This window comes from Hetaerina americana, unplaced genomic scaffold, assembly GCF_022747635.1.
Source record: "Hetaerina americana unplaced genomic scaffold, ioHetAmer1.1.p SCAF_7, whole genome shotgun sequence".
Lineage (NCBI taxonomy): Eukaryota > Metazoa > Arthropoda > Insecta > Odonata > Calopterygidae > Hetaerina > Hetaerina americana.
In genome coordinates this window covers 7,881,630-7,908,455 of record NW_027287316.1, presented here as the reverse complement: position 1 = coordinate 7,908,455, position 26,826 = coordinate 7,881,630, and the positions used below count along the sequence as shown (strand labels likewise).

The 26,826-nt window shown below is 44.1% G+C and overlaps 1 protein-coding gene across 1 annotated transcript in view; it reads left to right on the top strand.

Moving 5' to 3' along the window:
• The first annotated feature begins 3,155 nt into the window (after positions 1–3,155).
• Positions 3,156–26,826, top strand: part of LOC139696523 (uncharacterized) — a 34,986-nt gene continuing 11,315 nt past the window's right edge. Inside the window, exons 1-5 of the mRNA XM_071595323.1 lie at positions 3,156–3,441; positions 7,150–7,212; positions 8,736–8,822; positions 21,853–22,013; positions 24,525–24,663. Coding sequence (XP_071451424.1) covers positions 3,156–3,441; positions 7,150–7,212; positions 8,736–8,822; positions 21,853–22,013; positions 24,525–24,663 — 736 coding nt within the window. The remainder of the gene's footprint in view (positions 3,442–7,149; positions 7,213–8,735; positions 8,823–21,852; positions 22,014–24,524; positions 24,664–26,826) is intronic.

Here is a 26,826-nt window from a genome sequence, read left to right as displayed (position 1 = left end):
TATTTAATACTCCAGGAACGTCCACCTAGAAGAACTCGCAGCTTGGGTGCGAGTCGGGTGGGACCAAGGGCATCTCTCAGATGCGAACATCCCCCCTCCCCAATACTACTCTTTCCCCGCCCCACGGGTCAGTGACCTTTGAACACTAGGCCACCTCGCTGCTCTAGATCCGGGAGAATGATTTATCAAAATTCAAAGGTACTGCAGTATGCATTAACGAAGACCGGGGAAATCTTTACACCTCACACTAATTACTCCGTCAATGGCATTGAAACCCCTTTTGAGAGGCAAGATGTGTTGCAAGCCGTAAAATTTTCAAGTGCATAAATTATTTATTACTGCTACCCGACAGAGAAAGATAAGAGTTTTTACATGTTAAGTTACATGTCGGTATTTTTTGTTATTCCACGGAATAATTTCATGTGGTGGAAAATTTACGCAAGAGGACGAAAGATATATCAGAGTGAATATTATCCGCAACTTTTGTGCATGTATGTATAATGATTGTTAAGAGGCCTTAGTTGATTCATGCAACTGAATGTTGTCCGTGAATAAATAGTCTTGCCTCTCCCTAAAAGTAGCTGTGGTCTCCGCAGGGAAAAGGTACGTATGGAACAGTTTTAAAACAGTAATCCTTTAGGAACATTCCGGAAGGATGATGGATTCCCGGAGGCATTGCCCAGAAGGAGGGAGGTGGAAAATTCCCTTCCCCCAACTGTGGAGTCGAATGCGATATGAGCGAGGAAGGAAGAGTCAGTTAAATCGTCCGACATTACTCCTTTCCTCTTCTCTTCAATTCAACCACCTCCTTGACATAAAACTTGCGAGTTGAAATTTTAACAGATGTTATCCAAGGGAAAAAAAAGTGGCCACAATCTTCATATTACAAACGCTTCTGAATCTAGACTACAGGATTGATATTTTCATGATCAGTTTCGAGCGATATCGACACCAGAATTCTACATCGAAGCAGAGTAAATTTGAGCCGAAGTCTCTCGAGTTCGCCGTGGATGACGCGATGTCTGTTATTTTTTTGTTTTCACGAGAGCAACTCGCGGAGCCGAAGTTGTTTGCTGCCGTTACTATGGATACGAGCGATGTGATTTATTCAATGGACGAGGAAAGGAGGAAGATATACCTGTAGGACTCATGCTCATGAACTGGAGATAATTGTTTCATCACTCGGATGAAACAGTTTGAAACCAGTTCCAGTTGAAAATTCGTGACGTTTTGGAAAGTTGCCAGGTATGCCTATTATTTTCAGTTCGTACTTTATATTAAATATAAATTGTGATGCTATTTCTTTTTTAAATGTCCCTACCATTTATAATAACAGAGATGAAGACTACTACAGTATTCCACAAAATACTTCATCCCTGTTATTATGGAACAGTTCAATCACATCACACCTGAATCTGTAAATCCCTTCCATTTATTCCAAGAAATGACATTCGGACAACATTAGAAGGTATTCGATTTTTTAAGGGCTTTAACTTTGCTGAAATCCATTATCACTGAGGATGACGCCGATGCGTCGAAACTGGTTGTACCGAATAAAAAATGTAGCGGAAAGATACATTGGTTTCTTACTTCATTTTGAAGAAGTTTATTTATTTCTTTGGGAATAGTTAAGACCTGCTGTGCTTTCTCTTTTTATGAACTTCATAACTCGCAAATCCTGAATGACTGAACGACTGTTGTTATCGCGAATTGTGTGGGAAGAAAGATTCTCTAAATTAGTTCGTACGACTATCATTTCCACATGCCTTCACATTTTTATTTTAAGTAATACCCTCAGTCTTAACTTAGGCTAACAGACTTCCCTCAGCCTACAGTCCTAATAGCAATCCATGAAGAACTGTTTTAAGGTGCCCGTTGTTAAAATGAGGACGAAATCGACTGGTATTGATAAAAAAATTTGGAAAATTACGAAGAGTGAGATTTCCAGCAGTTTTGATCACATTGTGGTCTCCTGCCTGTCTGTAATAGTGTGGGTTTGGTGTTAATTACGTGTCAACACTGAACTCGTTCGATGTGTAGGCATTCAACCAGTGCGTTTTAATTTTCCGCTTAACATCGTATTGTTTATGTATCCCATTGTAGACTTCCGCGGCTACCTTTTCCTTCATTTTGATCGCATTATTCTTCTCATTTTTTGTTGTATCAGCTATTTTCCAACATTTGCCCCGGGGCAACCAACGTCTCCCACCCCTAGTCCCTTGCTCTCATTAACCCCTCGTTACGTCATTCGGGAAGTCCCATTCTACAGGAAGAAGTGGGAGGTGGGGGGGACGGAGTAGGAGGAGGGAGTGGGATGGGGCGGGGAAAGGGGGGGGGGAGTTCGGCCAGTCACACTCGCCTTCGGAGTCAGTCGCCGTTGTCGAACGGGTATCGCTTGATCGTCGTCATAGGGTCCCGCGCTGCCCGGGCGCCGTTTGCACTTTTCGAGGACTTAAGTCGGGAGAGTCCCTCTTCAGAAAGCAACTGTTCTTCCCTCTTGGAAGTCTCTCTCGTGCCTCAAGCTTCTTAACAGGAGTGGAGTCAAAGAATCACGTTTTCTCTCTTGCCCTCGTCGTTTTCCTCCCTACCCGAGAGTCTTAGCCGGAAGAGCCCTTTTCCACCTTCCCCAAGGCGCCTTAGAAGAGCAGAATCAACACTCATGTGAACTCACCAAGGCGGCGGCGGCAGACATCGCTTTCATGTATGTAATTGTTTGAAACGGAGGGCACGTCTTTTTTTTATTCCTAATCGTGTCATCGTCGGAAAGACTACGTAAGCGATTGCTGTGAAGTGCTTCAGTGCGTTTTTTTTCGTGTGTGTGAGGTATTGTCATCGTCTCCGTTATTATTTCAGCGAGTAAAGTGTCGATTTGAGCCCTCCTGGTTCTTTTCGCCACCGGTTCTGGAGATTTGATGGGGCGTTTTACCACTCCGTACTAACTCTGAGAAGTGTCGTGGGTAACAGTGCGAAACTCGAGTGCGTTTGTGTGTGAGAAAGAGGGAGGGAGTGAGTGAGTGAGATATTACTTCCACCTGGAAGAGAGGAGACTCTCGTCTCGGGGTGTCCTAATCGAGGGTATCCCAGCGGCGTGGTTGATTCCCCGACGTCTGTCGAGACTTCCGCCTTCTATCAGTTGCCGCTAACCGAGTCGAGAGATGCGGCGTTGGACGAGCTGCTGTGGCTCAGCGAAGCCAGTAGCCGGTCGCTTCTACCCCGTCCTCTGCCTTTTGGTGCTCATGGCGGCGGGGGTGGTCGGCTGGCCAGTTCAGGACCCCCCGTCCTCCGTACGTACCCCTGGGGACTCCATCCAGGCTCCCCCTGGCCGCAGGCCTCATCCACCCACCGCCACCTCTCCAGGGTTCCACTGCAACGCCACCAATCTGATGGCGTCGCAGATCGGGGATTTCGGCACACAGCGACCCAAGAGGAGGGTCCCCAAAGGTGAGAAAGGCCGCCAACCACCCAATCTGCTCCAATCGCCGCTCCGACGGGGTTTATTTCTGTTTTCCACAAAAATCACAGGAATAGTCAACTCCCCGGGGGGTTGGTTATGCGACAGGTGGTATGACTTACCTTCTTAGACTCTAAAAAAGTCGTAGAGTCTCCTACGACTTTTGAAATTGTTTCGTGCAGGTATATGCATTATTCCCTGTCGCCCGTGCTTTCCCAAGAAGAGGAAATTAAGAGCTCGGCTCTAGTTCACCCAAAATCCAACCCATAGGTGTCAAGATCGCCCGGTTGTCTGCCACGAAGCTGCATATTGCCTTGCAAGACGTCTCTAGGAGACGTATGGTATGGGTTGATGAGTCGTAAGGGAAATTAGCTTCTTGCCACGAAATTGATATGCACTTACGCGTTCCATTTACTGTCTGGAGCAATCAAGAATGCCTTGTTATTCAGTTCGTTTCGGGTACACCTGCCACGGCCGGCGAGGTTCCTTGCGCCATTTGATCATCTCCGTCATTGATAGGCGCCCCATGGTGTCATACGATATTGTCTCCCTCACTTTCTTCCGCGAAGCCTTTTTCCTTGTGTTCCCTGCGTCCAACCATGTCACATCTACCGCAGTTTTGAACATTATTAGAGGTTGAAATTTAATATATCAAAGACCTATTTCGATGAAAATTACGTCATCCTCAGACTTGTTGAATTGTGCAGCATGTTTATTAAATATTTTTAAAGTAATTAAAATTCACTTTAAGTGCTATTCGTTTAGAAAATACGAATATCCCAAATATTGAGGTGTAGGAGGATAAGAGTTCCATCGTCTGTTTATAATTTCACACACACACACACACACTCTATTGTGTTCGTCCTTTATATGTGTTCCTATCCGTTTTCCTTATATCTATTTCCATGCGAATGAATATTTATTCGCCAAGTGGCAGGATTTTGTGTTTGAATGTGTGTGTATTTATATATATATATATATATATATATATATATATATATATATATATATCATGTTAATCTTGGGAATGATAATTGAGGTGGTTTCCCGTTGCCTTCCTCAATAGTTTTTTTAACGTGACACCATCACTTATTGGCCGCCCCATTGGGGTCAGACGCCATTGCAGCCGCCTCACTGAGGAACAGATGCTGCGTGGACTACCTTTCGTCTGGCTCCTAACCTTCGACCTATCTGGCATGGGTGACCCTACCAGGAGCAATTATTATTACTCCCGCCAGCACAGCTCTAGGGGTCATATCGGAACGCACAAGCCCTTCCACCACGTCAAGGTTGTAGTCCGAGGAGGGGATATATATATATATATATATATATATATATATATATATATATAATGCATTGAAAGGGGCTTTCAAATAAAATAGTTCATAGGGAATACGAGAATAAACTGTTCTTTCCTCTGAAGTTTTAGCCTTCTCTTAGCAGCGCCCAAGGGTCAAAAGTTTGACGAACAACGACGGACAGCGTTCCCCACTTGAGTCTGGTGTGTATTCATCCCCTGCCACACACCCTAGCGGTGGCTTGCAGGGTACATAAATAAATAAGTGCTCTTTCTCTCCGTACGGCACTCAAATGGGAATCGGGACAATTTGAAATATCCTGCCACCACCGGGATTCTAACGCAGTCCATCGAGGAACAAAGCCATTTCACTAGCTACCACACCAACCCGGATCCTATGACTTCGTGTTGTCGCAGTTGTTAAATGAAGCCAAGGCACGAGGCGAGGTCTTTAAAAAACACTTGAAGATTTTACAGCGAATGTGGAGATTAGAGTGAGTGACAGTGGGATGCTGGATACTGTGTGAGGGGTCAGCGACGTGGAGATGAGGTCCGTTCGGCGGAATGAAGGGAGAGTGATGAAGAATGGTTCCATGTAATATTTAGTTTTTAGGATATTTAATGTCGTGCTAGATAAGAGGTGTGGCAGTGTTTTGTGTCCATCGATCGACATGCTGTGATCAACAATCACCTAAAATTTGATTTGTGACAATATAAGCAATTTCTTTTAGACGCAGGTGCCAATGTTTGGCACTATTTTCAATCAGCATTCCCCATTCGTATGGCTAAAAGATTTCAATAGTCAAGGATCGCGGAGGCGTCACAAGGCTGGCAGGAGAAGACCCCATCAACGGGCGCGCAGTAATCGACGAAACTGATCCATATTTACGTTTTCGACATCAAAGGTATCCATTAATGGCCATTTAAGCACTTTTCGTTTTTAATTGACCCGAGGAGAAGATGTGTCCAAGTAAGAAATGAGAATGCAATGGATTCCATTTCATCCCGTTGATTAATTGAGCGGGAGCATTTCCATATCCTTCGGTCAGGACAGGAATGAAGCCATCAACTGAAGTTGACCATTACACTTAGAGTTGAAAGGGCTGATGGGGCGGGGATGGAGACCAAGCATACGGGGGACGTACACAATACGGGGAATATGTGGTCAATTTAACTAAAAATTAAGAATTTAGTGGAAGAGTATGGGAAAAATTTGACAAAAAGGTTAAAGAGAAATGTTATCATTCACTGGTTAGGCCTCATTTGGAATATGCTGCGTGTTAGTACATGGGATTCTCATGAAATGTATTGATTGTCGACTTTTGATCTCGTGAAGCGTAGATAATATATTTTTGTAAAACGCTGTTATGATAAGCGTAGTAGCGTATCAAAATGATTCGAGGAGCTACGTTGGAAATTAATCGCGGAGCGATGGGAAAACACAGAAACACCCCGAACTGCACCCGTTCGGATCCGCCAGTGCCTTCATCCATTCATTATATTACATTAAATTAAGTTGTACCCTGCAGTCCTTCGCTATGGTGTGTGGCAGCGAATGATCAGACACCGGACTGCGTTTGACCCAAAGCACTTCTCCTCCTTAGCGCGTCCGGACATTGTTATTCTGATTCCTTATCGTTCGTGGGAAAAATGAAATCTTAAATCTCTTTGTTCTACACATAATCTCTCTCATTTTATTGACATGATCTCTCCTACTGTAGTACGATGGGGGTAATAGTACATTTTCAATATCGCTGCTAAAGAGACATCCTTCCAATTTATGCAAGAGATTCAAACAGTAATTTAACTTTCGCTCCGTGAGTGATACCCAACCTAGCTCCATTAATAATTCTGATACGCTACTCAGTTTGCCAAAACAACGTTCTACCGATCAAGGTCCTCTACGCAGCAGTCGGTCTAATTCATAGCTCCTTGCGGTGACGTCTTCCATCCCCGCTTCTCGTTATGTCGTCCTTACCCTCTCTTTGTTTCCCCGATGGCTGCTTCCGTAAACTATCGTGTGCCTCAGGATTCACCCACTTAGTTTCCCTCTCCTCCTTGCTGGTATTTGCAATGAGCCTCACCTCGATTCACTTCTTCATTTGTCAGCCAGTGCGCAAATTTCATCTTCATCACCCATTGGTATTGCTATGCATTCCGATGCCCTCGCTTCCAATCTCGTTTCTCTGCAATCCGCGCCAATCCCTTGAATCAATTGACGCATCGCAAGCTCTCGGCTTCATTTGTTTCAACCGACATATTTTCCCTTTACCATTTTTGAGCCCGTGGATTGCTGTCCTCTAATTTAAATATGTCCGTCATCCATTCCTGGCATCTGATGTTTTCGCGGTTGGTCTTACTTTCCTCATCTTTGATTTCGCTCTCTTTGTTTTATTTGCAGTCTTGAACTTCTTCGCCGTTCCACCCAGCCGGGAGTGCCTCTCGGACGACGGCAGGAGGTCCGGTGAGTACATAATTAGCGGGTGGAAATACGTGAATGTGCTCAAGAATTCGGTCAATCCGCAAAGTTGTGCGACTCGAATCGTCGTGATTGGCCTTAAAATTCTCATTTTGAGCCACAAGTCCATAGGAATTTTCCCAAATATGTATTTGGACAATTCGCAGCTGTGATTCAGCTTGGCAAGAGTGCATTTTTTCACATAAGGGCATGCAAATGGTCTTTTAACCCTAGAAATGGTACGGGGGTGAAAAACACCCCAGAGCGGGTTGAAATCTCGCGACAAACGAAAACGGCTTGCGCTTGCGACTCGGGACCTTTGCCATAATTCACGTCAATCAATGTGTCACGTGATTCTACATTGATAAACGAAAAAAATGAGCCCCCATAGGACTCTCATTGTCATAATGGGTGTGAGATACGAATTTTTGAAAATTGTCTCCCCACGTTACCAGAATAGGGTGAAAAAATAGCGTTGCCGTTCTGGGGTTAATTGCCCACCGCGTCACAGGACGCTCAAATATTCTGCTGATTTGAGGGATTAGCCGTACCGTGTTTTTTTTTTGTTGTGAGAGCTCTCAAGTGTCACAGCGCCCACTAGGGAAATTTGATTGGCTGTTGACAATGGAGGGGAGAAGACGTTAAGCGCAGTGTATCTTCGAGGATCGTGTGACCGAAATAAGCTCAAGTGCGGTGCGATGTTTGTACGGACCGTAAGGCGTGTTTGCTCGAATAATTCATCTAGTAATTCCGGGACAAAGTATTCATCGGCCTATTCAACAAGATATTATTTCCCGCAAGAATTTCAAGGAAAATAATGGTATTGTTACTGATTAACACGTTCGAGCAATTGCTATTTTCAGAGAAATTTAACACGGAAAAAAATCGATCTCCCGGTAGGGATTCGAACCCAGAAGTATCCATTTCTGCACGAATGCTGTTTTTTATCACTTAAATATTATTATTAAAATATTTCAAAAACTCGGAATGAAATGTGGAGTGGAAGTTGTACGGAAATGTCATTAGCACTGCACAATGTATGTATAATAATCACATTTATTGCGATGGCTAACGGGTGCTCGAAATCGCTTATCTGCCCGCTACTTGTGGCTCAGTCCGGTCACTCCTATTCACCGTCCACGTTTGCTACGTCGCAGATGGCGCAGCCAATCGGGAAGTCCTCAGATCGCTGCCGTTACAGGTCGCGCCAGCAATGGCGTAAATCGACGCTCGGCGTCGGACACTCATTCGCCTCTCTTCCGTCAAATCGCACGGCCCTTGGGCAACCGTCGTGACCTATGACCTCCCGGCTCATGACGGCGGACTATGCCGTCGACGGACGAGGCGGCACAAACGCGAAACGGGAGGCATGAACGTGACAAATTATCATTATCGCATGATGATACTAAAGCTATGAAACCAGGGTCGTGATTCACTTTGGTGTGCGTGAGTGTTTTTTTTGCGCGAATTTGGAGTTTCTCTCTTTCTCACGCCCTCTCTCTTTTTCTCCTTTCCCTGGTCGCCTCAAGGCGTGTGCTTCAACCCCTACGAGTGCAAGATCCAGAACGGGGAGCCGAGGGGGCAATGCGCTCGGGGATTTGGCGTCTGCTGCGTCTGTGAGTACCACCATCACCTCTATTTACTATATTTGTGATTATTGTTGTTATTATTGATATTGTTATTTGTATTGTTGTTGTTAGCTCTTTTTATGCAGTTTTCGTCTTCGGATTCGAAGGCAGTCGTTGAAAATGAAATTACAACTCATTGCGTTTGGACACTTCGGGGCTACTTTTTTAGAGGTCTCTTCCAAAAGCATCATCCTACTTAGTATAAGCATGATCCCAGATCAGGAAATGTCGACCTTTGCCCCTTTTTTTCAGATCCTCTCTTGAATTTCATAAGTTTGCCGAGGCCCTAGACTGCATGCGAGATATGTCCTCCTCCATGAACAACATACTCGATATATGCGGCATATCCAATATCATCGATATTTCTCCACGTTTTTCACATTTTCCGATATGCTTAATAATCATCCCCCTGTCGCCGCCCCAATATTTCTGTCATGTCAAAAGGTCGATGTTGGAAAATGAATGTCGCGCCTTGCCAGACAGGTGTGTCGACCCCCACTCCGAGTCGACCGCTAACGGGGAATACACAATGTACCTTAAGGTTTTGAGTCGATTTGGTACTCGGATCGTCAAAATTCACCGATTGCGTGTGATTGCCGGTTTTGGAGGCACACGTGCGGCAAGCGATTCGATTTGGGGTCACAGTTGTTCAACCGCATCAAATTCTACAAACATCTGTGATTGTAGTATGACGTGACTCTTTTAAGAGTTTCTAACCTGGCACCCTCTGGGTCCAGCCTCTGTTCTGATGCGAGTCAGGGAAGGACTTGGTTTTATTTAGCACCCTACGAGCCATTACCAGGGGGTGATAACACACCAGATTACCCCAAAAACACCCTTCCGCGGTCGGACTATGTTATTCTGATACCTTATCGTTCGTGGAGCAAATGGCATCTTAAACCCATCTATTGTGAACTTGATCTATCTAATTTTATTGACATGATCTCTTCTACCGTAAAAACATTTAACATCATTGCTAAAGAGATAGCCTTCAAAATTATGGAAGAGATTTAGTCTGTAAATGAACCTTTGCTCCATGAGTGATTCCAAACCTAGATCCTCTAACAATTTTGATACGCTACTCGCTTTCACAAAACCTAGTTCCTCTACACTGCACGCGATCCAATTCGGCAATCAATCCAACTTCGTGAGGATCCCACATACGTCACCCAGGAGAGGTCGTGCGTGAGGGTATTTAGTGCCTAGGTATTTAATTGAGTCTATACTTTCTATTTCGGTGTCCCTGATACAGTAGACATTCGGGAGGGAATTGCTCTTTTCCCAAAAGTTCATCACTACGTACTTTTTTGAGTTCAATTCTAATAGCCGAGTGTCGCACCAGCTCTCTATTGACATTCGGGACGGAGACTAAGCATTTTCCACGCATCCAAATCCCGGCGTAACGCGACAGTAAATACTCTAAAAACACTAAATTACGTGAGTCATTCTTCAACCCCAAATTAATCCTGCCTCCCTTAATTCTTTCCAACACCCGAATCTGCTTAATCTCCTCCCTTCCTCCGCATCCTTTACCCGGAATTCGACCCTGAAGCAGTGTCTCCAGTATTCAACGGCCATTTAATGTGCCCTGCGTCCAGTTTTACTAATTTCCACCAATTTCTTCCATCAACCTGGCTAGCATTTCTACCTTTGCTTTCTCTTCCATCCTCTCTAACTATTTCAAATATTCTATACACGTGTATTCCAACTCACTCCAATATTATGCTTATCATATTGCCAAAGGGCCAAGTTTCCGACCCGTAGACTACGCTTCGCATCTATGTTTCTTGCAGATTTTCTTATATCTTTACTATAGGTGTCTTGGAAATTTAGTAAATATATAAAATACCGACCATTTCTTCAGCCCCCTCTTCTTTGTAAAGGCCTCCTTGCCAGTTCTTCTTTACGAATTTGCCCATCTTCGTCCAAAACACCTCTTTCCAATTTTATACTTGCTCCAGTTTATGCCCCACAACTATAATTTTTTCTAATAAGGTTTCTTGGTCGTTGCAGTTCACTCCTATCTTCTAAGTATACTATTTAATGTTCATTATCATCAGTATTTCAATCCTAGGATTGATTTACTGCAGTCCCCCATTCTATTCTATATACTGCCAGTTCCCTTAATCCTTGATACCCTCTCTGTTTTACGTCCTTCTTAATTTGTCCTATGTACATGTCTCTCGGTCTTCCTCGTGGGGAATCTTCCCTTCTATTATGTTCCTAATCAATCCATTGTGCCTCAATGTGTGTCCAATCCATCTATTTCTTCTTTGCCGTTTAATTCTTCATATGGTCCTTTCCTCTTCTGCTCTTCCATACACTTCCTCGTGCCCTACTTTGTCTGTCCATTTAATCTTCAGCATCCTCATCCAGCACCACGTTTCAAAGGCTTTCATTCTCCGCTGGTCCCTCTTTTCCAATGTTTTTAAGTCTCGGAACCATAGAGCGGCATGCTCCACACGAATGTCTTGACGAATTGCTTTCTTACTTCCAGCCTTAGGTTCTTCGAACATAGTAATTGCCTCTTCTTCTTGAATGCGTTCTTAGCTTGGGCTTTTCTTCGGTCGGTCGGTCTTCTTCCATCCCATGTTATGCTGCTGCCCAAGTAGATGAAGGATTCCACTTGCTCTCTAGTTTCACCCCTCGAATTGTGAAATAGGTTCAATTAACCCTCTCGAAGGCTCTCTCATAACCTACGAAGCATGCCTACAAATATATCATGTTTATATTTATTAATCCTCTATCTCAATGACTTATTTCAGTTGCGAATTCAGGGGTGCTTCGACAATCGTGGGCCTTCTCACATTCCAATTTATAGAGCGCAGATTTTGACAACACATGTATGCGACCGTATATGTGGTCAAATTCTGCGACCCCCTCTCTTCGAAAATCGACCTTGTATCCGCCCCAGCTTCGTCGGAAGGGGGCTTATCCAAGTATCCTTTTCCTTTATACCGTACAGGGGCGGTGTATCCTTTCTGATAGATGCATGAGCATATCCACGCCCGTGCATCGGTGGGCTGGGTGGGAGGAGTGCTTTCTTCGCTCTCCATGGCAACGCTACTCGCAAACGACGAGAGAGAACGGCGCAGCGGTTTCCGTAACGGCAAAGTCTTCGCCGCCGCTTCGTTTCGTTTCCCTCTCGTGTGTGGTATTAGTTGCTGCTTCTCTTTCCTCGTCGCCTTCACTGCATCCGAACTGGTTCCTCCTCTGGAGCTCCCTTTCCCCCCCTCCTCCCCTCGACCCTCCTTCCCCATTCACCGCGGAGGGAACGCGCCTTTGCGGCAATCGCTCGCCTGACTCCGAATCAGCAGGAGAGGGATCGGTCGGTTCAATTCTGCTCATGTCATCTGCATTTTGTGCTTGGCAACGACTTATTTGTTGCTATCGGCTTGCTCTCGAGTGAGTTTTTTTCTTGAAGGCGAACTTAAAATGCTTTATATCGAAAGTGTCGTTGTGCCATGTTCACTTTCCACTTCCCTATATCGCTTCCGTAGAACATTTTCTATTTTAAGGGTTAAAAATAAAGAAAAAAACGGCCATAGTAGTGGTCATCGAATTTAGTCCATTGCGGTTGATGAAAATTTAGAACAAATTCGATAGGTGGAATTTTTTTTATACGAATGATGGACAGGGACTCGGCTCTTTCGACGGCAAGTTAATTGCCTTATAGGAAGTACTTTGTAGTTCATGAAAAAACTTTCAGTAATTAGTGGTTACTTGCTATGCCATGTGATTTTTCACACGGAAATTATAACGCCGGAACGGTTGCGATATTGTGGCCATCAGCCGTCTGCCACTACTACAATACTTGTCAATTCTTACGAGTACCATGTTATTCGGAAATTTTTCCATTTGGTTTGCCATATCTTTTGGTAAAATCGCAATTGGACGCATACGCACATGAGTCAATCGGCGTAAAGATCTACCAGTAGCCTCGAGAAACATTCCTCGATTCCTTGTTTGTGGATATGGTGGTGTGGTCAACGATGGGTGTCTCCACCTGTCGTGCAGCGAAAAAAAAACATTTATGTGATCGAGAAAAAATCATGTAAACAATTTGAAAATTTTGCTTTAAATCTAAAATATTAGAAGTCAACGAATAAAGAGTCATTTTGATGAGAGATAAAGGTACAAAAAAGAATGTATAGAATGTGGTGTAATGGTAATCAACAAATAACTGACGGACGGAAGTAATAATAATAATCATTATTATTAATTACGGTAATTTTTTTTCTAATATCCCTTCATCTAAAACATTTAGGTATATTTTTTCCTTCGATCCCGAACCAAAAGTTTTAATGACGCAGTTTGCATCATCGACCCTCCTGCGAACACACTTGCATTTCGTATGCCTTCTCGTCTTGGAGGACAGCCTAACCTCTGCTCCTCCGCATCTACAGTATTTTCCCTCTTTTTTTATTGTTTCTGGCTGCCTCGTCTCCTCTCAGACAAGCTCTTCACACTCTTCGTTCCTCACCCTGTCCAATTAATTCCCTCCATTCTCCTTCACGTCCAATTGCTGAAGGATTCAATGCATTATTAATCTGCGATCTAACCTCAATGCCAATGTCTCTGCGCCATGCTTCGATTTGATACTCAACTCGGTCATCACCAAAGCATGATCGCTCACTATTCCTGGTCCTAGTAAATTAATAAATACCACTTCGGCCACCTTGGCCTAAAACAACATATCCAAGATATTTAAAGCGTTCTACATGCTCCTCCAATTTCAGCGTGTAACTTGGCCTTCCTCCTCCTATAAAACCTCATAACCTTCGTTTAGTTTTACAATGATCGTCATCGCATGCCTATGAGCTGAGTTCGAATGGTCTCAGCAATCGTATTTTGCTTTCGTATTTCGCCACTTTGCTGACTGGTTGACTGAAGCTTCTTTTAACAGCAAATCTAACTAATTTATAGATTGAAATGCAACAATTTTAAATTGTAAAAAGCATTTGTATTGTCCGATCAAGGAGAATGATTTTTACTCTTAGAAATTGCTGCGTTATGATTCACATTAGTAGATGGCTCCGTTAAAGTTACAGCCGCGGCATATCCTGAAGTTCCTTCGAATTTCATTTTATGGATTCCCCATCTTCTTCCACTCTTGCCTGCAGTCCTAACCCATGCCGCTCTTACCATTGCGTCTACATATACGAATATCGAAAAGGACAATTGACAGCGCAAACGCGTCTTCCTCCCCTCTTCCACTCTCCGTCCACTAAACGATCCTGAGCAGTCCGGTACACGTACAGGTTCTGGGTAAGTCACCTATCTCTCCATTCTACCCCTATGTATATTTACCTATACTATTAAACCTATCCAATTCTATTTATGTGCGTGAATTATAAATCTTATGGCTAATATACGAGGGTCATCCGGAAAGTAGTACCCGTTCGTGCCGCATGAAGTGCTGACGACGCGAGTAGCCGCTGGACGAGGTCAGATAGCTTCAGTGGCTTGTCTGCCTTCTCTGAGCCAAGTTGCGTGACGCTAGCATTGCCTGTGTTGTTTCTGTGATTGTTTACAATGTTTAAAAAATTGAGAACGCCGCCAGTTGTGAAGTGAGGGCAGTGATTAAATTCCTCAATGCAAGAAACGTTCGCCCATGTGATATTCATCGCCAATTAAAGGAGGTGTATGGAGACAATGTAATGGACGAGTCGTCTGTTCGGCGGTGGTGTCGCAACTTCAACATGGGGAGGGGGAACACACACGACGATGAGCGTTCGGGGAGACCGTCTGTCATTACAGACCAACTGGTGAGCTCAGTTGACGAATTCGTGAGGAACGATCGGCGCGTCACAATTGATGACATCTGCGAGCATTTTCCCAATGTTTCTCGAACAATTGTTCATGAAATTGTTAAACACCATCTGCATTATGCAAAAATTTGTGCAAGATGGGTCCCTCGCGTATCTCAATGAGCTGGCGGCGAAGGACTATGCAGCAGGAATACAGAAACTTGTCACACGTTATGACAAATGCCTTAATTTGCTTGGAGATTATGTTGAGAAGTAGTTTAAAGTATCCTCTTTCAAATAAAATTTTTTATGTTTGTTAATATTTACTTTTGTGTCTTTATTTCACGAACGGGTACTACTTTCCGGATGACCCTCGTAATATGTATATAACGATGGGTTAAATGGAAGAAGCGACCATTTGGTCTCAATTTCGCCCAAATTAAGATCTCTATCTCAATAAGACTTGCATAGCACCTATCAACAGCATCGTCACCATAAACAGCCTTTAAACGACGATGAATCTCAGTACGAGTCACTTTTTCAGAAGTTAAAAATTCGATGACAGCACGCTGTTTAACTCGCGTTGACATAGCACTAGAACACGTCTCCATACTTTCGCTTTTCAAAATATACTCCTTGCATGTAACGACCTCAAACCTGCGCATGTGTGTTGAGGTAGAATGTTACTTCCACATGCCACCAGGAGTGCTTCTGAAGGTCATTTTATTCGTGGTCTACAAGCGTGTGTGCATTAGTTTTCAGCCTACCCTCGTATGTTCTGCAATACATTCATTGATTGTACCCAATTTACTCCATCATGCGTCTTCTTGAAATCCATGGAACGAACAAATTCATTCTAATTGTAATGGAGCACAAGGAATGCCGGAAATGCCGGAATTTTTTTCATTTTACTTGTAGGGATATTAATAATTGTTTCATAATTGCATTGTTTTCCGTAAATACCTTCCCACCAAGATTTGCGTCCTCATCGCGGAAATGCCACCGGCTCAGAGACGCAAGAGTCACCATGGTCGCTAAAACCATGGTAGGATCGACATCCGTGGTTGACCTCTTTCCATGTGCCTCCATTGCTGGAATTGAGGTGGCATTAAACTTACACTACGGATATAATGTCAGCAGTTGGAAAAGGGGGCATGATGCGTCTTCGGGACTGTTCTTAACTGTCGAGACGGTTCTTTCTTCCTCCCTCCCTCGTCGTCGCCCTCCGTGGTCAATCAATCGGAGGCTGCGAGTCGGATTCCGAGGAGGAGTGATCGATGTCGAACGGTTGATAGTGATGTCCGGGGATTCCCGCAGATGGACTCGAGGGGAGGGAGACTCATCTAACGGTTCCCCGGTGAACTAATAGGTTGCATCGTCTATATTTGATTGAAGGTGGTTGCCGCCGCCTCAACTCCCCGGGGGGGGGGGAATATTTCAAAGGTTCTCCGGCTGTTTGGGGTGCGCAAATTAAAATCAGGCGTCGCTTCCAGGCGAGGGAGTTGAAAATGCAGTTGGATGTGGATGGGAGGGGAAAAGTCATTTTGTTGCGCTCATTTCCCTCCTCCTAGAAGATGCTCACGCAGAAGAAATGTTCGCGTGTGTCCAGGGGCGTACGCTGCTGTATATTTCACCAAACCATAGGAATATGAATTCATCGGTGATGAAACAGCAAATTCGACACCGTCACCTGGAGGGAGAGTCTCTGAAACAGGAGAGGACTAATGAGACAGTATACGAGCCCTGTCCAATAAATACGCGAATTGAGGCCATAAAAAATGTATTTTACAAAATTTAGTCATTATCGATTTTGTCCCCTTCAAATTACTCTCCTTTCAATGCTATGCACTTATTCCATCTTCTTTTCCACTGTTTAAAGCACCCTTGGAAGTCCTCGGTCGTCAGGCATTTAAGTTTTCTCATCGTCTCTTGCTTTATTGTGCGTCTACATCGTCCCAGTAATGTCCCCTCATCACATTTTTGCATTGTAGGAATAGGAGAAAGTCGCAGGGGGCGAGATCTGGAGAATTAAGGAGGATGATCAAGGATGGTGATTGAATGTTTTGCCAGTAACTGGCGAACAATCAATGCTGAATGTGCAGGTGCATTGCTATGGTGAAGGACCATCCATCATATTCGGTTTAAATAGTGTGCACTGTTGATTTTCCTAAAGTCAGTTCATCAGCTATCATTAGGACAGTTTTTCGACGATCGGTAAGGACAATGGACCGCACACGATCAATGTTGTCATCAACGCATGTGGTTGAAGGTCGTCCCGGATGTGGATCATCCGTGGCGTCTTGTCGGCCATCTTTAAAACGTTTGATCCGCTTCAAAACGAATGTTTTCTTCAGAGCATTATCACCGTAAACAGCTGTCAACATTTCAGTAGTTTCTTGATAACTTTTACAGCACATCACCAAAAAATTGATGTTGATTCGTTGCTCCGTGATTTCGTCAATTTCCATTTTCGACAAACAGTAAACACAAGGCCAGCATAAACTAACATAACTGGTACCACGCACAGCTCCACGATCCGCCAAGCACAGACGGCATTGGGGTGTAGGTAACTAACGCCGCTAGTGGGCGGAGCTATAGTCCGCGTCATGGCCGCCAGGTTGCACCAGTTTGCATATTTATTGTACAGACTACGTATGTATGCGACGGGTGTGAAAGAAGGGTGTAGGGATGGGGTGCTGTGTGAAAGAAATTCTTAACACGGAGTTAATTTTCTGAAGTAGCGGGAAAAGAGGCTTTTTTCCGCCGTCCCCGTAAGGGAACGAAGTGAAGGCGATCGCTCATTTGTTATAGTCTCGTGGTGTGTTCGGGACGAGGGATTTGTCAAATGATAATGAGCACATAGTGTTAAAATGGAGAGACAATAGATTGCTTGAGAGGTCGTATAAGGGGCGGTGGAGGATGGTAGCTGCGGCGCAGCGGAGGACTACCGAAGACATCCATCGCTGTCAAATATTAACACCTCGTGACCTATGACCCGAGGAGTACATCAGTGCTCCAGGTAGAAATGCGGCAACAGAGGACTCATTTCCACCCGATAATTATCGATCGAAGAGTTCCGTATCAAGCGGATGGTTTTAGAAATTTAGTTGAACTTTATGAAAACGTATATTTTTCTTCAAAACTTCCGTCAGAGAGAAATACTCGCGAATTTCGCGAGCTAGTTAAACGGCTGTCGGTTGCCACCCAAATAGGAAATATCGAAGGTCTGAGGAGACGCTGTGGGGTAGCTCTTATTTTCAATCTATTTCTATTTGTTGGAGTTGATGAGTTGGTAGAGCTGTGCGTGATGATGGAGGAGGACATTGAGGAAAGGGACGTCCACTGAACGGGGGTGAAGGAAAATTGGAAAGCGGGGGTCGGAGAGGCAAGGGAGAAAAGATAGCGGGGAACTATGGATTGGGAAAGTGAATTGAAAGGGGGGATAATATGGAAGGTTCCCTAAGAAGAGCTCTGCATGTAGAAGGGAGATGACCTGCACTTTGCGTGTCATAAGTTAAGGAACAGGGCGGTATACACGAAATGCGGCGGCCTACCAGTACGACATACACGAAGTGATCATGCTTCAACGATGGCAGAGTTTGACATTAAACTGAAGACATTAAAAATGGCAAGAAAGAGGTACACTCGGGATACAAACAAATTGAAGTGATAAGACAAGTCGTTTTTTGAAAGGAAATAGTGAAATGTTTATTATAGGAAAGAACAGTGAAACGAAGTTAAAGATATTATTACAAACGAAGTGAATAAACTGATTGGGAATGCGAGAGAGGTGGAGGAAACGGAAGCTTTGAGTGACAGGTGCTATGATTATATGAATGCGAGAAAGGAAACCAAACGGATGGCATATGGAGCAGGAAATAAATAAAAATAAACAGTGAGCTGAGAGAGAAGAGAACGTGAAAATGCAAGAGAGCAATTACTTCATGAAGAGTGCAAATAGATAAAAGATTGAATAAAAAAAGAGGAATTTGAACGGGCATAGTTTTAGGAGATTAGAGACATTGTGAGGTTGCTAGCTTACTGGCTTCCCTTCCAAAGGTCCCAGGTTCACATCCTGTAGACGACGGATCTTTGGCGAGTGGTATCCCGATACCTACGAGTACTTGAGGTGCTTTGTGGAGCACTCACTTTGATTGGGTACGCCGTCCTTCGGATGGGACGTTTCACTGCGGACCCCGTGGCGCCTTTCGTTAAGAGTTGGCTAATGCTGACGCCGAGTTTCTCTCCACCCTTTATCTTTTCCGGTCCATCCTAAATTTCGTAAATGACCTCATCTGTTGATCGCCTCCCCTAAATCTGCTATTACTACTGTGAGTAGTTCTAATATTTTAGAGGTGGTTGCAGGGGTGGATTGGTTCGATGAGAGGGGTGGGCGCCCCCGCAGCGAGGAAAAGGGGAGAGGGAGGAGGAGAATAGCACTGGCTGAGATGGAAGGACGGAGGAACAGGGAAGTGTGAAAAATATGGCTCTGGAGGGAAAGAGAAGGGTAGAGAGGGCAGTGCTGTCTAAGTGGCCAGAAAAGCAAACAAACGACGAAGTGCTTGGTATTCTAAGGGAAGGGAGACAGAGTTGTTAGGAGAAATACTCAAAAGGGCTCGAGAAGTGTGTGTTTTGGGGGAATTATGCTGAGAGGCAAAGGAATGCTTACTACGGTAGGAGAGTTCATGTAAACAAAATTAGAGAAATTAAGTGTAGAACATATATATTTAAGATGCCATTATTCCCATAATTGTTAAAGCATAGCCCTGTGCGACCGCGCGAGGAGGGAAAAGTATGTATTTTGCGTCGAAAATAGTCTGGTGTGTAATCATCCCCTGCCACACACCCTGGCGGTGTCTTACAGGTAACCGTGTGTAAGCATGCAATCTGGAAGACTGATTACGAGGGGTGGATGTTGTGTAAGCGAGAGAGAGGAATAAATAAGAGAGTTGGAATATTGGTTGGAATGAAGGGAGGTAGGAAGTATGCGGAATTAATATATTTCCATGCGTGATTTTAGGTGTTAATTTATTGTGGTGGCTTATTCTTAAAAGTGTGGGTGCTGTGCACCCCTCAACCTGCTGACGCCCTGTTTCGCCGCTTAGCGCGTTCACAGGATCGCGTGGAGGCATTGATCCCGTGGGGAGGCTCGTCTTATTTTCAAACAGGCTTGAAAGACGCTGGCAGACGAAACCATATACGAGTAAATCAAGTTCACTCCTCTCGACCGGATGGATTTAGAATTACGATTGGATCGGGGAAATGCTTTCATTGATGGTACGCGTCAAGTATATGTACGCGTATTCTCAATGAACGTTCTTTCTTGCAGCACACCTTTCGAAGGGGCGGATGAGCGTGCCAATTATATGGAGGCACGAGGTAATTTCGCGTCATTTCAGAATCACAACCTATTGGAAATACGAGGATATACAAGAATGTTGCACCTACCAGTTTTCTCCTGAGCTTTACCTGCCGTCACCAGCAGCGTTGACATTAACGTACTCACACTGAAAGCGAATAAACATCCCGTTGCTATCAACAATTTCAAAACCATGGAGATGAACTTTTAAAGCCATTCGAAATTAGAAGTGAAACCAACAGTGCAATCCGCGCAATGTAACGGATTTTGGCTGTCGGTAAACGGTGCTCGCGTGTTTCAAGCAATGATAATACAAGATAATGATAATTTTCTGTGAAGCATCGATGCGTTACCCTCGGCATTTTTGTAGGAATGCTTATGGCGAAAGCGGTCGTTTCCGCATTGCTACCGCTTTAAAAGTTGTCAAAACATGAAAAACAACTCTACGCTGTTGCATTTCCTAGAGCATCCAGCGTTGGAGAAAGAGTTGATCTTGTGAGACTTCGGGGTCTCCAAAATGATGTGAGAGTGACAAAAAACATTGTCTCCCCGTCTCGATTGTCCCCCGCTCCCCCAAATGGCGTGGGATGCACTCCTGCCGCGAACTCGACGCGCTGCGTCCCCTCGACTGGCCTTCCCCGCTTGCCTTCGGAAGGTCGCAGTGGCCGTGCGCTCTCACGCACCTTGTGACGACACCCATTGCGCTTATTGCATCGGGGTTGCAGGGAGTCGCGCGGGCGCCCCTGGGGCCAATGCCCCGGCCCACTTCGCCACTCCGCTCCGGCCCTCCCTCCCGGGCGCCCGTCCCGCGACAATCACTGTGAATGTTTTTACGTAGTTGGCAGGCATCAGAGCCCGTGGCGACGAGGAAATGAAGAGGCGACCGAAAATCGGGGTCAAGCTCGTCGAATCCGGGGGGGGGGGGGGGAAGCGGGGTTGCCGGCTGCGACCTTGAACTTATCTCTCCCCCCCCCCCCCCACCCACTTCTCGTGGCGGAGCAGTCTCGGCTGGGAGGGGGAGGGAAGGAAGGGTGAGCGAGTTGGTCTTCCCGGGAGGGGGGCCCAGGAATTTGCAAGGGGTGGGGCGTTATGCTGGAGACGCGCGGAGAGCAAGAATTGCGACGTACATATACGGAGAATTTTTAGACCCCGTCGAGATGATTTTTTCTCTGTTATTCTGAATAATTTGTTATCGCTTTTGTTGGTTTTATTATAATATACAGGTATATCCGGAGGGCCCGGGTTAGGTTCCCGGGCACGCCTCTCAGGGAACTCTTAGCTTCACCCGAGCTGTGTGATTTTTCGGGTACCAGACCTTCCTGGGAAACCATAACCGGCACAGGAAGTTTTAGGTTGTTTTGTTAGGTGAGGCTACAATATTTCAGAAAGTACTGTCTGCGTCCATCCAAAACCTAGCTTAAAATGGTAGACTACCAAATTGTAAAAATATTATCATTCCGTATCTTCCTTTTTCCATTTTCATTTTTGCTGTCCCAAACAATGATGAAAACTCTTAATTTTTTGTTTAGACCTCCAAACTTTTCATCCCTCTGGAAGTGTGGAGAATAATGGAGAATATGAAATGGATAGAAGGGAAGACAAGTAAAATTAGGCATAGTTGAGAAGGGGTGATAGACATTATGTGAAATTCAAAGGAAATTCCAATAGTTGTAGTAGGACATTTTGTTATGAGATATTGTAGATTGCAATTGAGAGAGGAGGAAAGATAAGCCAGCAAGCAAGGTTAAGGAAAATGGATATTGGATGAATTGGAGGTAGGGAATGTGGAATTGAAGAGCAGCTTGTTGTGGTATAATAACCAAATTCCACTCTCACTATTTGGGATTGCATGGTAATAAGCTTTCCTCGTAACTAATGTGTTTTTCCACACTTTTTATCTCCCCTGCAGTCACGGCGACGTGCGGAGATGAGGTGGTCAATAACATCACGTACTTTGTGAACCCTGGATTCCCTGGCCTCCACTCCGGAGTCTTTGACTGCGAGGTCAAGATTCGCAAGATGGCCTCCCACGTCAGCCAGCTGCGTCTTGATTTCATCCACTTCAACCTGGTGAGTGGAGCGGTGCCAGTTACTCCCTCTCCTCATTCCACGCTCTCCTCCCATCCTCTTCAATTGCACCATCCATATGGCATTACTTTCCCCAGATATGTACGCGAGAAAGAGAGAGAGGGGGGGAGACGGTAGCCAAAAGAGTGGACATTTTGGTGATCTCGATCACCTTGATGGTCGCCAGTGACAGGGAACGATGTGGAGAGAGAGAGAGAGAGTGGCCCAAGAAATTTCACAACACCAAAACTAATAGTTGTGAAGTCAACCTCAACTTGTGGCGAGTGCAGGGTATTGACGAAACCAAAGTTCAAAGGTCTTGATGCTCTATCTGAGGTGCATGAGGGCACGTGAAAGTGGACATAGGAGGTGAAGAAAGAAAGGAGGGGATTAGGGTTGGTCATCAACAGAGATACCCTAGCTGGACCTCATTCCCGCATTGGGGGTTCTTGCCCCTACCGTCTTCTCCCGTCTAACCCATGGGAGGCTAAAGGTTGGTCACTGAGGATCCCTCATCCAGAATGTAATCCTCATGAAGTGGGATTGATTGTGGAATTGGTCGTAAGTATTGAAGTAAGCTATATTGGTAAAATGTCACAATTAACTCAGTGACATATGTAGATCAATAGAGAAACTAGGTTCAGAATCACCCGTGGAACAGAGTATCAATAACAGATTAAACCTTCTGCAATACTTGGAAGCAGATATGTATGCCAATGGTGATTGAGGTAAATTATTGTCCCCATCAGGCTATGATAGGAGGGATCATGACAACAAGATTATTGGGGTCAGATTTAAGATTTCAATTTTCCCATAAACGATAAGGTATCAGAATAATTGCAAGCGGCCATGGCAAGAGAACAATTATTTTTTACCTGCCCTAATTTTAACCTGTCCCTTTAATTTTACTCATATAACCTTATTTTATTTCCATTCTTGTTAAAGCCATGCATAATTCTATGCTTATGGTGAATGAATAAACTGAATTGAATTGTTACTAGCAGCTTGTCTCTTACACGTAGTATATTACACCTCTGCTCTTGTGCATGTACCTGTCGTTATATTTATCTACATCATTTGAAGTATTTTAAATTTTCATTTTAACAAACGCTTGAGAAAAATCTCATTTTTGATAGTGCATACCTGGTGTTGAATCAGTCACTTCCGAACTTCACTCACCGGCCCCTTCGGAAGTGGGGTAACTCCTTTAGCCTGCTAATTAAGAGATCGCAGGTTCAAGTCTTGCATAGATGGGCTTTCTTCCACCTAGGGCATGGATGTTTTTGATTGTCTTTATTGTATTGTATAAGGGGTAGGTGGAAGAAGGAACTATGAAGTCTCATTTTCACCCCAATAAAGTTGCAAAATAAATTAAATAAATACAGTATACCCTAGTGGTGACCTGCGGGTAATTATGTAGATGTAGAAAGAAATAGGCTTACAAAATCCACACTTTCCCCATTTTAGCGACAGCATCTCCCTTCCAAAGCTGGTCTGCACTACAGGTTCTATGAGCTTGTTTTGGTAAATTGACCAGTGAAAACACACTTGAGAGGAAATTAACATCTGCAGGGGATGGGGTGATGTAGAAAAGGGCTTACACATAATCATGGAGTAGCATGCAAAGTAGCTGATGGTTGGTTCAGTGGGCAAGTCCAAGTTTAAAATTCAGCCTCAGGGGGGTAGGGAGTGTGAATTGCATGGCATTGGACATGTAGATGTAAGAAGGGGATCCAGATGTAAGCAACATCTGACCTTCACTCACAGGTTGTGGTTGGGATGGGAAGAACCGACCTTCTCCCTCCCCTATTCTGCTACTCTCCTCATCACCCCCCCCCCTCTTCCATCGCCTTCAGCTTTTGAATTGCAATGATGGATATCTTCTGGGCAACAAGTATCACCGCATACTCCCCTATTACCACCCAATAATTGATTATAATAGACCTAAATGGACCACCATTTGCTGGCCAGGTTAGCAGGAACAGACTGAACATTGGAAAATCAGGGTTCTCCGAAATATTTTTCTGCGTTGGGCCTTCTGTAAATTTGTAGACGAGGTCCCAGAGAAATTGCTGCTTCCACCATCAGGGCAGGAGCCTAGTGATCGTTTACCTTGACTCTTTTGAGGAAGGCTATTTCTGTTACTTGCACAAGGTGTTTGTACTATAGTGTTTGCTTAACTAATCCATCTCAGTTTTTCCTCTCTCTTTCTCCATTAGAGTCATATTAATTTTTTGCTCTATTTTCCCCATCCTTGGTAAGAAAAATGCCAATTCTGTTCTGAAGAATCGTGGTCTCCTGAACCTGTCCCTAGTAGAGTTGGTACTCCTGGTCAATCACCTTCATTATTTTGATTTTCTCTTGTCTTCTTGAAGAAACCTATGGCTTAACTACTCCACTACCGTTTTAATGGCTCAAACGTTAGCTCCTGGAAGGATTTAATCATAGCTCTGGGTCTTATTCTTACTATTTTCAATGTGTATGATTCTGAACCTCTCTCTTTTTGGACAACAGGGTCAGCCGAACAGGAGGACTGGGAACTGCGAGGCTGACTCATTTGTGATGGGGTTGCAGGCACGAAGGAAGGTCAAGAACCCCTTAAAGCTGCCATCACAAACACTGAGGATCTGTGGTCAGAGTAGCGGACATCACGGTGAGAGGGAAGGGTGGGAGGGGTTCTGATAACTACTACAGCTATGCTAGCGGGAGTGATTATATTTGGTCCATGGCAGGTAGTTCAAAAGGGATGAGCCAGATGAAAGGAAGTCTGTGTAGAATCTGTTCCTCAGAGAGATGGCTGCAAATGCATCTGACCCCAGTGAGGCCACGATTTAGTAGTAGTATCATTTAAAAAATACCATTGGGGAAGGGAAGAGAAAGTAGTCTTAATTGATTGTCCCACAAAATAATGGTGGACATAGATCCAAGGATGAATTATGGCAACTAAGGGACTCCGCCCACTGGGTTATGTATTGTGCCTGGCAGGAGGAGAGGCAAGGCTTCTGTGCTTGTCATCTCATAAAACCCTTAAAAATCAAAATTGAGAGCATCAGCACAGAATAAGACATGAAAGAGAATAGAGCTAGTTAGAAAATAAAATATGAAGCAGGAGAGGACATAGGGATATTTTAAGGTTGTACGAGGTGAGTAGGAAGGATAGTAGGGTTTACCGGAGTGATAGTTATGGAGCAATATACAGTGGAGAGGAAGAGAGGTAGTGATGGTCGGTAATAAATTCAACAAAAATGTAGGGAGAAGCATTGTAAACATAGAGCAGTTGAGTCGTAGAATGTTATTAAAAGAAGCAAAAGCTGAAATTACAAACATGGCCATAATTCAGCACTACATGCAAGGTGTAAACATTGGGGGGAAGTTACGGACAGAGTGTACAGTAAATCAGAGGAAATAATTCAGGGTCCTCCAGGAAGGAAAAATTTATTTGTGATGCAGGATTCAAACGCAGTGGTAGGCACGGTAGGAATAGATAATAGTTTTTTAGTTTTATTTAGTACCCTGCAAGCTATCACTAGGATGTGTGGCGGGGGGTGATTACACATCAGACTACCCTTGACCAAAAACACCTTTCCCTCCTAGCACATTTGGGCAAACGTCGAGCACATAATTCCCTCTTTACAGAAGAAAATAATCCAGTTAGCTCATAATTTTACTAATTGGGAAGAAAATTATATTTCAGAATTTAATATCATCTAGAAAAACTAATGAATATTTTGCAGAAATTAGGAGTAGATTGGAGTGAGAGGAGACTTATCTGCAACCTGTACATGTCTCAGACTGCTTGGCTGTGAGTGGGGGGTTGGAGAATTTGGATGGGCAGTGTTAGGAGGAGGTGTAAGGCAGGGTTGCCCATTATCACCTGTGTTGTTCAATATATATGATATATATGTGAAGGAAATGGCAAAAGAGGCATGGGAAGAACTGGAAATAGGAATGAAAGTCAGCAGGGAATTATAAAATTAGTTTTGCTTGCGGATAATCAAGCCTTAGTTTGTTGGTCTACCAAGTAGTTACAAGCATTGCTGAGCCCATTGGGAAGTCAGTGTGATAGATATTGGATGAGAATAAATGTAAATAAAACAAAGGTCATGCAGTAGTTCAACAGTATGCAGTTATGTAGTTTTTCCAGAAAGAGAAAGGTCAAGTTAATCGGTAAAATAGAAGGGCAAAAGCTAGAGCAGATGCACTAGTTTACACATCTTGGAACTGTTTTGGACCAAAATGGTCAAAGTAGAAGGGGCGTTGGGAGAGGAATAGCATTAGGCAAAGAAGCTTTCACAAGGAGGAGGGAGTTGATGAAAGGTACATTGAGTAAGGTTGATAAGGAAAAGCCCATTAAAACTTTGATATGGGGGATAGTTATGTATGCCACCGAAACATGGTCACTGAGGTAGGAGGATAGATGTAGACTGGAGGCTTTTGAAATGTGGGTGTAGAGAAGGTGAAGTGGACAAAAGGAAAACAAATGAGTAAGGACTAGGATATTGTGGGCGGGGAGTGTTGGGAGGAATCAAAAAGATGCTGGAAAAATGGATGCAAAGCATACTGATTGGCAGTAGGATGTTGAAGATTGTGATAAAGGGGAGAATGTTTGGCAAATGAGGAAAGGGCAGGAATAGGATAAGAAAGAAAGGCAAGGGAATTGTCACTGCACTGTTTGGTAACAGCATGTCCATTCAAGCCTATTTTAACCATTAGATAACCTATTATAACAATGATAATATCATCTAAATTTGATCAATTTTGTATTCTTTCATCGATTTTACTTTGCTGATTTTTGACGGGCAATCTTGAGACTAGT